Below are 13,393 nucleotides of genomic sequence, written 5' to 3' on the forward strand. Positions count from 1 at the left end.
GCTTCTCATCGAGGACATACTCCTTATCCTCATAGCGAGCAATGGTGCGAATGTATCTTATCCATTCGCTAAAGTTCGTTCCATCGAAAGTGACCTTTTGGCAAAGGCTCATCAATGTGAAAGAACTAGCAGCAGCGTTGTTTGCGTTTGACATCTACAAATAAAAAGGACAAAGATAGATTAGAATATGAATCCCTAATTATTACCCAATAAGAATAATTAGGGCTAGGATCCAACAACAATATTTACATATTAGAAAAGGGATGCCGTAATCCAACATGCAAATAATATGAAGGTAAGTGAATGACGATTCACTAATTCTCCACCACAAAAACCTAACTATTAGTCCTAAATGTATTGAGAATTCCTAGGTTCGGATGAGATTCATTGAAACTATTCAATGGCATGTTTAAATCTCGATATGCCCCTCTTGTTTGTGACTGGGATACCGAGGATCACAAAGCGGGTGTGAATTACCATGCAAATTCACACGGTGCCTTCATTGTAACGATCACCTATTTGATGTGCCGGTAAACCACACACGCTCCATCGAACTATGATAAACAATGAATCACCCTTTGCCACCTTTTCTTAGAACCAATTAGTGTGCCGGTAAACCACACACGCTCCACTAACTTCTTAGCAAGGGTGCAAAGTGTAATTTCATGGGATTGCATCAATTCACTTTTCCTAAAGTAACTAAGATTGGGAAATTTAAAAAATATGTAGTTACTTTGTATATCATATTATACTTTTAATGAGAGGATGAGGTTGCCCTATCCTACCCGTTCGGCTAACGACCCTCCACCGATCAAGCAAGCGGTAGGTGTGAGTGTACACCCATTAAGCGCCATTTTATAGGCCACAACCTTATACCCACCTTATAGATCGGCTTCGTGAATGAGGCCTACTAACGGTAAGACTAGCATTTTAGTTATATATATATATATATATATATATATATATATATATATATATATATATATATATATATATATATATATATATATATATATATATATAGGAATTAGTTCTATGGAAAACAAATAACTAGGGCAACATCTACCGGAACCAATAATCAAATGACACGTGTCCATTTCTTTCTTCACAAGTAATGTATTGTGGAAGTTGTTGTGGAAGTGATGTGTTGTCATGTTTTCATTGGTTCAAATATGTGTTGCCCTAATCATTCATTTTCCATATAACTCTTCCCTATATATATATATATATATATATATATATATATATATATATATATATATATATATATATATATTAATCTTGTAATATTATACTAGTATAAGGTTGTATTTTAAACTTTTAAAATCTAGGGTTTGAAATTTAAATTGTCTAAACTAAAACTTTTAATCACAAAACATAAATTTCAAAACTTGAGGACAAGTTTTAAAACATTTAAAACATGGAGGATCAAATAACAAATAATTTCAATTAACAATTAATTTCCTAATTATCTATATTTGATTTATTCAAGATTTCATGCATGATAATTACCAAATTAATCAAAATAATTAATTAATTATCATATAAGGAAATTAAATATTTTATTATTTGATAAATATCTTTAATTAGATCAAGATTATATTCATATATATCAAAAAATCGGATTAGGGTTGATCTAATATGATTAAGGTAAGTTTCCATAAGATAATCATGAAGAAATCCCGAATCTGGCCATTCGTGACGCTTGGACTCGCCGAGTTAGGCCAACTCACCGAGTCCATGACTCAGAAACACAAAAATCGAATTTTGCAGTTAAGTTTCAACCAATTAAGCAACAATTTAATAGAAACCAAGCTAGGCTCTGATACCACTGATGGGTTTTAGCCATAAGAACTTTCCTATGTGCGCATGCAAAACCCTAATGCTTGGATCTAGGCTTTCTAATTAAACATGCTTTGAATCCAAGACTTCTAATGACTAATTAGGTATAAGACAATACTAAATCAGATCTAGAATCATACCTTTGAATCTCTTGTTTGATCTTGTTGTCTTGGAGCTCTAGAGTTACAACTGTCACTCCTCTAATGGCTTACAAACACCAAATAGCAAGGAGGATGATTTGGGAGAGAGGGGCTAAGAGGAAATCGGCAAGAGGTTCTCTATTCTTAATGAAGTGTCGATTTCCCTTTGCCATAGGGTCTATTTATACTTGTAGACTCCTTAAGGGTTACAACTTAAACCCTAGTTGGATAATCTTCTCTTAAAGCAATCCATATCCTTACCATAGATAGCCTTGGACGATTTTAAGCTATCCTTAGCTTCTAGAATTCGTTCAACCCCTATCCAATAAGGATTTACAGTCTAAAGTTTAACTATCAAACAATTGACAGTTTATACCCTCTTATTTAATTAATCTCTTTAAGTCACCAAATTAATTCTAATTAATTTATGACTTATATTAATCAAATACCAATATTATTATTCTTTATATTATTCTCATAATATATTAATAATATTTATTCTCTCTTAATAAATCATCCTGTCAAGTTGCTATGGTGAAGGCAACCCAAAAGGACCATGCACAACCGGGTCAAATACTTGCCTAATATAGTTGCAGCCTTAGACACTATTCCAACACCTCCTTCATAGCCTCCTGCTGAGCCTCCCGAATCCGCTCCAACAGCGGATTCACTATGGTCATCCGTAGGCAGATATCTCGGATCGGCACTGTCTTACGGCTAAGCGCGTCGGCCACCACATTGGCCTTCACTGGGTGATAAAGGATCTTGCAATCGTAATCCTTTACCACGTCCAACCACCGACGCTGCCTCATGTTTAGATTCGGTTGATCCATGAGGTACCTCAAAGTCTTATGGTCCGTGTAAATGGTACAACGAACCCCATAGAGGTAATGAAGCCAAATCTTGAGGGCGAACACAACAGCCCCCAGCTCCAAGTCATGCGTCGGGTAATTCGCCTCGTGAGGCTTCAGCTGCCTCGACGCGTAGGCGATGACATGCCCTTTCTGCATCAATATCGCGCCCAAAACTGAGATGGACGCATCGCAGTACACAACAAAATCTTTTATGCCCTCTGGCAGAGCTAAGATTGGCGCCTCGCATAATCTTTGTCTCAGTGTCTCGAACGCTGTCTGCTGCTCAGGCCCCCAACGAAAGACCACGACCTTCCTTGTTAGCCTGTTCAATGGTACGACTATCTTGGAGAAATCCTGGATGAATCTCCGATAATAGCCCGCTAGACCCAGGAAACTCCGAATCTTATATGGAGACTTCGGGACCTCCCATCTCATCACGGCCTCTACCTTGGCCGGTCTATTGAAATCCCGTCCTGGTTGACAAGGTGCCCAAGAAACTGCACCTCGCGCAACTAGAACTCACACTTGGAGATCTTAGCATACAAGCTCTCTCTCCTCGGGGTCTCCAACACCTCTCGGAGATGCCCCTCGTGATCCTCCTGCGTCTTGGAATAAACCAAGATGTCATCAATGAAAACTATCAAAGACCGATCCAGCATCGGTCTACACATGTGGTTCATGAGGTCCATGAACGCGGTAGGAGCATTGGTGAGCCCAAACGGCATCACCACGAACTCATAATGGCCATAGCGCGTCCGAAACGCGGTCTTCTGCACATCATCCTCTCTAACCCTCATCTGATGATAACCTGAACGCAAATCGATCTTGGAGAACCAAGATGCTCCCTGTAACTGGTCAAATAGATCATCAATCCTCGGGATTGGGTAACGGTTCTTCATTGTTACCTTATTCAGCTCCTGATAGTCTATACACATCCGATGCGACCCATCCTTCTTCTTCACAGACATAATTGGGGCTCACCAAGGTGAACTGCTCGATCTGATGAATCCCTTGTCTAACAGCTCCTGCAGCTGTACAGACAACTCCTGCATCTCGGGAGGAGCCAACCGATATGGTGCCTTGGCTATCAGAGCCGCACCTGGGACTAGGTCGATCCTGAACTCCACCTGCCTCTCCGGAGGTATCCCAGGCAACTCCTCAGGGGAATACATCCGCAAACTCTCGAACCACGGGCACGTCACCCACTGTCGCCTTACCCGCCTCCCGGGAGTCTATGATGTAAGCGACATATCCTGCACAACCCTGCTGAAGGTAGCGTCTTGCCCTCGCCGCCGAACATAAGGTTGGCCCTCGCTGTGGTTTCTCACCCTGAATCACCAACTCTCCCCCACTTAGGGCTCTGACTCGCACTAGCTGCTGCACACAGTCTATCACTGCTCCATTGGGGCTCATCCAATCCATATCAATAATGACCTTGTTTCCCCGCAACAGAATAGGAACCAGGTCAACCAGATACCGCTCCTCAAACAATCTCAATACACAATCCCGAAAAACCTCTGATGCTCAAACTGACCGGTCGTCCACAATCTCCACCTCTAAAGGGCAATCCAACCTGCCCGAAGACTCAGGAAACTTCTTGCTAAGCGCAAGAGAAACAAATGATCAGGTAGCCCCCGAATCGAACAAAACCTGAACTGGGATACCGTTCACGTGGAACGATCCTAAGCAGAGCACATACATATAACATATCAAAATTACAGCAGCATAACATAAAAGCATAAATAAGGAATCATACCCGTCACCACATCGGGTGTGGCGCATGCCTCCTCTGTAGTCAGCTGGAAGGCCCGGCTCCTCACCATTGGAGCCTCCGACTTGCCCTACCGGCCATCTGTGATCCGCACAGTCGCTGGAGCTGGCGCCTTCACTGGCGCTGATGCTGCTGTCAACTAGGGGCAATTGGCCTTCTTGTGGCCCCTCTGGTTGCAGTGGAAGCACAGAAACTCATACGTCTGAGTAACCGGTGCAGGGGCAGTACAATCCCTGCTGAAATGCCCTATCTTGCTGCACTTGTAGCAGCCCGACGATCCTAGTCTACATGCCCCCTCGTGTGGCCTGCCGCATTTCCTGCAGCGGCCTCGCCCCTGTTGGCATTTTGGCCCAGCATCTAATCCCTTGGGCTTCTTCCCCGAAGCCCCTGTAACCTGTCCCTCCTCTGCCTTCCTCTTCTGGATATGCTCCAGATCAATCTCCCTCCCCCTAGCCCTAGCAATCATGGAATCCAGGGTAGGGCAAGCTGAAAAGCTAACATGCTCCCAAATGTCAGCTCGTAGCATGTCATGGTAGCGGGTCCGCCTCATATCCTCATTACCTGCATACTAAGTCACTAACAATGCCCTCTCCTGGAACTTGGCGGTGATCTCCGCCACAGTCTCTATCGTCTGCCTCATATCTAAAAACTCCCTGGCCAACTGCTGAAGCTCGACAGCCGGCACAAACTCTGCCCTGAATCTGGTCACAAAGTCCGACCAGGTCATAGCCTAGACAGCCGAGGCTCCCAATGAGTCACCAACAAACTCCCACCAGTCTCTAGCTCTGTCTCTCAAACACCCTGCTGCGTATCTCACCTTCGACCCCTCGGGGCAGAAACTAGTCAACTGTGCAGACTCGATGTCTGCAATCCACCGCCTGGCAGCTATAGGGTGCTTCGCCCCGTGAAAGTCTGGCGCACCAATGCCACTGAAGTCCATAAAGGACAATGTGCGAGATCCCGACTGGCAAGATGCCATGTCGCTCTTGAATGCCCTGAGGCGATCCTCCATAAACTCAACTATCCCTTCCTTGATCGACCCGAAGATAATGGGAGTCGACTCAAGGATACCCCTGGTGATCTCTAACGCGATGAACTCACGTAGCCTCTCATCCCCTAGCTTGGAACCTAATCCCGAACCTGATCCCTCTCCTGAACTGCCAACTGCTGGCCTTGATCGTAGTACCACCATTCTGCAATACATACAGGCAACCATTAGTGATACTGATACCTTTTAAAGGAACCACATCTATTACAAGTTCCCTGGTCTTGCCTCAGCCTTCCTTAATTCGGGTACGGATCCTCTGCTTTCAATAGTACGAGCCCATACTACCTTCCACATCTATCCGTACCTTCTTCAAGGACTGCCTTGACTCCACCAAATCACTTTTTACCACTACTAACCACTGCTATCTTTTTCCTAGGCTTACCCTAGTAAAATCTTTGACTCCGCTTAAACCAATCCTCAGTTGCTGAAGGCCTCCTTGTAATTCCAATTAGCCATCACCTGAATACCATCACATGTGACGAGGCTCGGATAATCCTTCGAGTAAAAGACTCGTCCCTATAATGGTTGGACTCAAACGAGAGCTGTGCAACAGGGTCAAATCCAACACTCTGAGATTATCCAACCCTGATCCCATGTGATGTAACGTATTCACCTAATGGCTAACTCCTATCACTTGGAGTTCCTCAAAGCACAAAGCAAGCAGCATTCGGATATAGGAACTACTCAAGAAAATCTATTCTCATAACGAGAAACTGCACTAGCATACAATGCTGAACTCATACTATCAGGCATAACCTAAACAGGCTATCCTATTACTGTCTACTCAATTTCTAGCATGCAATTCTCATAAGGCTGGAACACATAAAGCAGGCACGTAAGGCATCCTCCTAGATCCTTAGTCCTATTCTAGCATGTTGTTCCACGGAAACTGATAAACATAGTATAACATTGTATGGGTACTTTGGGGAATACTTACTTGAGCTCGGCCGGTCGCGCACATCACACACTTCGTTCTTTCTTAAAACTCTTTACTTAATCTTTTAGAAACTTTTTCTTTTTCGAAATCCTTTAATCCCTCGGTTTAAGTTCATACACTCCCGAAGGTGTGTCCGAATCCCTCAAACCAGGGCTCTGATACCAACTTGTAACGACCCAATTTTCACACCCAAAAATTTCATTTAAAATAAGTGGTTTGTAAAATATTTGTAGTAAAACATCATCCGATCATATCATTTCAGAAAAACATATCTCGTGTCTGAAAACCCAAAACATGAAAATAATAATAATGTCAGAGTACAATCCCAGAACATCTCATAATGCGGAAATCCAACGTGTGTGTATATGTGCCGCTATTGCGCCAACTCCTTCCCCTTCACTGAAGAGGTACCTAAAACCAAAACTGAAAACTGTAAGCACGAAGCTTAGTGAGTCCCTCCCATCATACCACATACCATACAATCAAGTCACATACATACTGCCACACATTTCTGGGGTGCCCGACCTACCTGGTATGGCCATTCCGGGGTGTCGACCTACCCGTGCGGCCATTATGGGGTGCTGTCCTTCCCATGTCAAGCCATTCTGGGGTGCTGACTACCCTTCGGTCCTAAAAACCGAACCTCGGGGACTGGTCCCCTCCTACTACCTCTATCGCATATAACATAACAAGCCAGCATGCAAACATATCATCACATACTGTCAGACGTACCTGAGGTGTCTGACCACCCTTCGGTCCTAACAACCAAACTCTACTACTATCACATACAACATATCATGCTAGCATATAACATATCTGGTAGTAGCAAACCTAGATGATATCACAAAGACAATCATCTATCATACGTCTCCTACTGGTGGGCCGGCATTGTGGCCTTAGACACACCGCTACTGGAAGGTAACTCACCTCGAAAAGTAGCTGCTGAATGTCTGCTTGCTAAGCGCCTGACTGCTGAATCGGTAATCCTCCGGCTATAAATCATAAACATAGATTAGCCACTCATACACACCCTTAGGTCAGATGACTGACCTACCCCTGGTCCAAGGTCAACTCCTTGGTCAAAGTCAACTTCTAGTTGACTGGACTCGCCGAGTCATGGCACCGATTCGCTGAGTCCTTCTCCCACTAACCCGGTCCTACTCTACAAGTCCCTCATCCCACTCACTGAGTCACCCTTAACTCACTACTTGGGACGATAGAACCGGCTCGCGAGCTGACTCGCCGAGTCCAAGAACAACTCGCCGAGTCCATACGAGCAGATCTCCTACTCGCTTCCAAATCCTCACCAGAGCATCCTTTATGAGGATTTGGGTTTCTGGGACTATTGCTACACGTTAAATTGCTAATTCCACGTGTAGATACGAAGGGTTGGACCTTCAACACCTAAACCCCTCTTACTCAGTAACAGTTCATCTGACTTGCCGAGTTTGAAGAACAACTCGTCGAGGACTCGCCGAGTTGTTCATCCAACTCGCCGAGTCTAAGGCCATCTTCATAGAACTCGCTGAGTTCCACTTTGGGACTCGCCGAGTCCCTTCGACCCATTTCCCATATAGACCAAATCTGATACATGCAACGCTTCAAAACCATGGATCTATGTTCCTAGGGCATGCTTATCACATAAAGTTGCAAACTTTACGTGCATGCATGGCCCTACAAGCTCCAAAAGGCAAATCCAAGCTCTTTGTGAGGTCATACACTCAATGGGGACCTCAATCACTTGAACCACATAAACTTTATACTTCTAATACGTCCATAAAATCTAGATCTGAAGTCCTTTAGGATCATTAAGCACAAACACATGGAGTTTGGTGTTTTAGGGCTTGAAAACCACCAATTATGGACAAAAAGGGAATCTAATGAACTAGTGATCAAGGTAGGGACTTTTCTACCTGAATGGAAGCCTCTTGCAGGATAGATGTCGGATCTACTTCTCCTCCTTGCACTCTTCCACCTCCTTCTTTTTCTCTTAAGCTTAAAACTTCCTTCATAAGGCCAAGATCACTCACAAGGACACAAAGGGGCTAGGATTTCGCTCTACAACTCTTCTGGAAGTGTTAGGGACAAAGGAGGCCGAGTTAGAGTGCTTAAATAGGGTGCAAACACCCGGGTTAGGGTTTTTGCCCAAACGGGGCCTACTCGCCGAGTCCGAGAACCGACTCGTCGAGTCCAAGGCAAATTGCATGAATTAAATATTATTAATTACAAGGAATACGTACCGGGAACCAGGAGCTACAGTATTAGAGTCTTGCTTTAAGGGATTTGGATGAACATCCGTATGATTTTAAACTCAAACTAAGATATGAGAAATTGTTTTCTACAAACTTTTTGAAAAATGAATTAATAAAAAGGAAATGAAGATGTGATGCGTACAAAATGGTGGATCTCAGAAAATAAAGTAATTCGCATAATATTCATACTTGTTATATCTTTGGATATGTAATCTGTTGGAAATGTATTCTAGTATGTAGGCTAAGGATCTCTTTAGGAAGTGCATGTTAGATTGTCTGATAACTATGATGCCTTGTAGCCTTAGAATTTGCATGCGTCAGGAAGGGCATTTTGGTAATTTAGAATGAAATATGTCATAAATGGAGTTTTCTAATCTCATAAGAAAAATTGCGATCTTTGGAAAATTTTCAAAAACACCAAGCAACCTACTTTGGATTTTTTTAAAAAAATATGATTTTCCTATATCCAAATTTCAAGTGTGATATGTTCATTGATAATCCTTTTTACAAAGAAGACAATAAAAAAGTTTTAGGTCATTTGGAGTTAAAATGAAGAAGTTGTAGTTACTTGAATATTGTATTTTGTATTATTTTTTTAGAAGAGTTTATAGGATTTTACGTCATCATCATGTAACTCGAGCTCTAGACCTTGTTTGCAATAATTTTCTAAATGTAATTTGTTGTTTACATGACCAATAATTCGTAGATAAAAATAACACAAGTTCGAGTTTCTAAAGAGTTATAAAGCTGCAAAGTTGGTATTAAAATAATGAGTAAATTACTGAAATCGTTCCTGTGGTTTGGTCAAAATTGCACGTTTGGTCCCTAACTTTATTTTTGCACTCGAATCGTCCCTATGGTTTGATTTTGTTGCGTTTTTTGTCCCTATGGTTTGGTAAAAAATGCATGTTTGGTCCCTAAATTTATGTATGTAAGGGACGAAAAATGCAACAAAATCAAACCACATGGACGATCCGAGTGCAAAAAAACGTTACAGACCAAACGTGCAATTTAGACCAAACCACAGGGATGATTTCAGTAATTTACTCTAAAATAATGTCCGTGAAAATAATAACTCAAAAAATAGGCAATTAAGTAATCTAACTTATATGAATGAGATTTTTTTATTTTTATTTATTAAGAAAATAACATTTTTTTTCCAGTTTTTGAAAAATAATCATTTTCTCCTTACATTTCATTTATTCCAAAGAATGCTCCATTCCGAGTTTGATTTTCAAATTTCGGAATTATTTTTGTTTTCTTTTTCCAATTTTTTGGAAAAAATATCACCACTTATGTCCGAAATATCAAATTCAAAGTATTTAATATCACCGTTTTTCAATAAATGTTTAATTTATGCACTAATATCGTATATAGTTCATATTTACTATGTTTATTTAACTTTTTGTTAATTTAAAATAAAAAGCCATTTTTTATCGAAATTTCAGAATTGTTCATCAGGGACTTGTTCTTGAAATTTCGAAATTATTTCCTTCGAATTTGGTCCGAAATAACAATCTAAAATGTATTTGTCAAAAATTTTTTACTTTATCTATTTATTTATTTATTATTATTTTTTTTATATATCATCTTGGATGCCTATTGCATTTTGAAGGCCGAAAATGTTTTAGCCCTAAAAGTCTAAAACTCATGTCTTCTTCCTTTCGTTTGGTCCGAAATAGCAATATCAGTATATCACGGCACCAGGCCACCACCTAGTCACATACTCTGCCTTATTCCTTTCGTTTCCTGGTAGCTTTTCCGGTAAGTCTTCGGTTCCTCAACAACTTAAACAGAAACTCAATTTGCACCTACAACTCTTATGTACTCATCAATACTTGGCGTTGACTTAATTGCATCTCAACATTATTGATCTAAATCAGTATTTCGGCTATGTCTCTCCACTGCACGCATTACTCTGTTCTGAATTTTAGTCTTCCATTTGAAGGATTATAATGTTAGTTATACTCCGATGCTTCAAATTGCAATAGCGTTTTGGTATATTGTCTGTTGAGATTTCCATATCAGTATTGAATTCTATTCCCAATCTTTTCTGGCGAGAAAAATTAAATTTACAGATGAGGTCTCTGTCAATATCTGTAGTTGATTATGTTGTATGAGTTGAACTCGGTGATGAACTTTTGATTTTTTTTTTTTTTTATTATTATTATCTGTTGTGCATTCTGATAATGCTAGTTGACCTTATGTGTAAAAAGAAACGCGAGTGTGATCGTTTCATTTCACTAAAAGATAATAGTACAGATAAAGGAAATCCGATTCTTTGCCAAAGAAAATGGACTCTGAAGAAATAGATAATAGAGCGTCTAAAATCCAGTATTTGATTAGGCACTGATATAGTCACCAAATTGCTGCAACACATGATACAGCCATGAATGAAAATACCACCCACGTAACCATATAAGCTGCTGCTAATATCAGCTTCAATGGCTTTCCCCTAAAACGAATAACACCAACTAGCACTGCAACAATGCATAAGGATACAAAGAATGCAATGTGATTGCTGATTGCAAAGATCTTGAATGCTCGTTTTTTGCCCATAATTGAATTGCCTTGGTAGATACCACGGGGAGGGTTCAGACCATTTGTGAATGCAATACTGGCTATCAAGATTGCAACTATTGTAATTCTTCTCCTTGCATTTTGTAGTGCTTCTTGTTGCAATTTTATGTTCTGTTTTTTTGGGTTTTTCTTGTGAGCTTTGATATGTTTTTCTTCTTGTTCGGTAGTTTGACTGACCAAACTTGTATATCTGTTTATCTCGTGTCTTTTATTGTCTAGAATAGTTGCTTCAAAGTGAATTTCAGGTAGGTTCATGGATGTTGTAGGCAATTCAGTTTGATATAGAATGCCCCTATGATTCCCTACAATTTGATGATTGATTTTCTCTTCTGATTCCCGGTTGATATATTCTGAAAACTGCAATAAAATCAAATGATCAAGGTTAGTGATATAAAACAAAGAAAATCCGAACACTACTAGAACTAGTTAGGCCATTTATATTTCAAAACAATTGAACTAGTATTGACTTACAACACATGAACTGATAAACATCTCCATGCATGCATGAATAGACTTGATCATTTTATGTTTAATAAATCAAGAGTGATGTTGGTTTATACCTGGTTCAAACCTCCAATATGAGCAAGATGTTGGATGGTGTTACCAAATCTATCGGGTTGATAAAACATGTATGTTGCTCCCTTGAGGACGCCACCTACAAATTTGAAGGCATCAAACTGATTGAATCTTATGGTAAGATGGAACAAATTTTCTCCATGTTTAGAGAGAGTCTGGAAGGAGGAAGGAGCAACGGATGCAAACTCTTCCAAGATGGCTAGCTTCCCATGTATAGCTGCTACATGCAACGGTGTGTAACCGCTGTTATCAAATTGAAAAGCTTGGTAATTAGAATCCATCCTTAGAAGCATTGATGTAATCTCCAGTTGCCCGCTTCTACAAGCACCATGCAATGCTAAAGATCCATTTCTATCTTTTTGATTAGCAAGATTCGGACATCTTTCTAGCAACCTTTTAGCAATATCTGTGTCATATAACTTTTATTAGTACAACATTACATATAATAACAATTTAATTTTTATACTAATATGGGCAATGTACTTTATTTTTTACCCATAATAACAACTTATTAATTAATAAGTTTTTACTCCTATCACCGTTGGTCTAACGGTTAAAAACTGTTATAACAGGTAGAAAAGTCAAAACTTAAAAGGTTTCAGGAAAATATGCATGAGGTAGGTGGATACCTGGTTGGCCTCTTGAGGCAGCAGCATAGAGACAAGCTGCATGGTCAAAGATGTTCAACAACCATAAGGAAGTGTAAGTGTGATCCAAAAGGAAATTGACAATGTTAAGATGCCCGTAGTCACAGGCCAGAAACAAGGCGCTCTGGTTCTCAGAATTGAGTTTGGCCGCCATCCATTTGTTGGCCTCCATGAGCAGCCTGACCACACTGTACTGGCCCATACGACACGCTTCGTGGATCGGCGTCTCTGAGTTGATGTTATTCTCTTCGGTCACCATTTGTGGTCTCAGTTCCAAAATGAGTGACACCATCTCCACATGTCCGAGTCTTGAAGCCAGGTGTAACACAGTAGCATTTTCCATTCTTTTGTCGACCACGTGTTCATCCTCTTCAACCAGTTTTCTAAACCGAGTAGTGTCGTTTTTTACGATTGCCTGTGTGACAACCCAATCCATTAATACCATAATCTCTTGTCCCTCTAATTAAGATGGTGTGAACGAGTATCTAAGAAAAAAGATACCCATGTGTATCTCGCTCGCTGCTTTTATAGCCACCAAGTAGATGTCACTTTTTGTCCACTGTAGATTGAAACTTTCTGTCTATATGGTGTGAACATAAATTGAGAGCAGCTTCCTTCCGTTTTCCAATTGTTTGAATTGGGAATTTCCAAGCAGCTTCCAAGTCCTTTCATATATGTGTGAAGATAAACTTAAAGCACCTTTTGAATAAAGTTTCTAAATTGGACCTAAGATGCATTGGAAGGAA

At 40.6% G+C, this 13,393-nt stretch overlaps 1 protein-coding gene and 1 long non-coding RNA gene across 2 annotated transcripts; one reads left to right on the plus strand and one right to left on the minus strand.

Moving 5' to 3' along the window:
- The first annotated feature begins 10,469 nt into the window (after window positions 1-10,469).
- Window positions 10,470-13,275, plus strand: LOC145102985 (uncharacterized). The gene is made up of 2 exons (XR_013706332.1): window positions 10,470-10,608; window positions 12,573-13,275. It is a non-coding gene; the product is annotated as an uncharacterized LOC145102985 (long non-coding RNA).
- LOC145102984 (uncharacterized) lies at window positions 11,139-13,092 on the minus strand. The gene is made up of 3 exons (XM_079040513.1): window positions 12,630-13,092; window positions 11,985-12,406; window positions 11,139-11,781 (listed from the first exon to the last, which is right to left on the minus strand). The coding sequence occupies exons 1-3, from the start codon at window positions 13,090-13,092 to the stop codon at window positions 11,203-11,205; spliced, it is 1,464 nt and encodes a 487-aa protein (XP_078896639.1). The 3' UTR covers window positions 11,139-11,202.
- Window positions 13,276-13,393: the final 118 nt, after the last annotated feature.

Source organism: Lactuca serriola, chromosome 4 (genome assembly GCF_051521515.1).
Source record: "Lactuca serriola cultivar US96UC23 chromosome 4, Lser_US96UC23_V15, whole genome shotgun sequence".
Taxonomy (NCBI): Eukaryota; Viridiplantae; Streptophyta; class Magnoliopsida; order Asterales; family Asteraceae; genus Lactuca; species Lactuca serriola.

Coding starts and splice junctions, on each gene's coding strand:
- LOC145102984 (XM_079040513.1), bottom strand. CDS start 13,092: ATGGTATTAATGGATTGGGTTGTCACACAGGCAATCGTAAAAAACGAC. Junction 12,407..12,629: donor TGCCTCAAGAGGCCAACCAG/GTATCCACCTAC, acceptor TATATGACACAG/ATATTGCTAAAAGGTTGCTA. Junction 11,782..11,984: donor ATATTGGAGGTTTGAACCAG/GTATAAACCAAC, acceptor ATTTTATTGCAG/TTTTCAGAATATATCAACCG.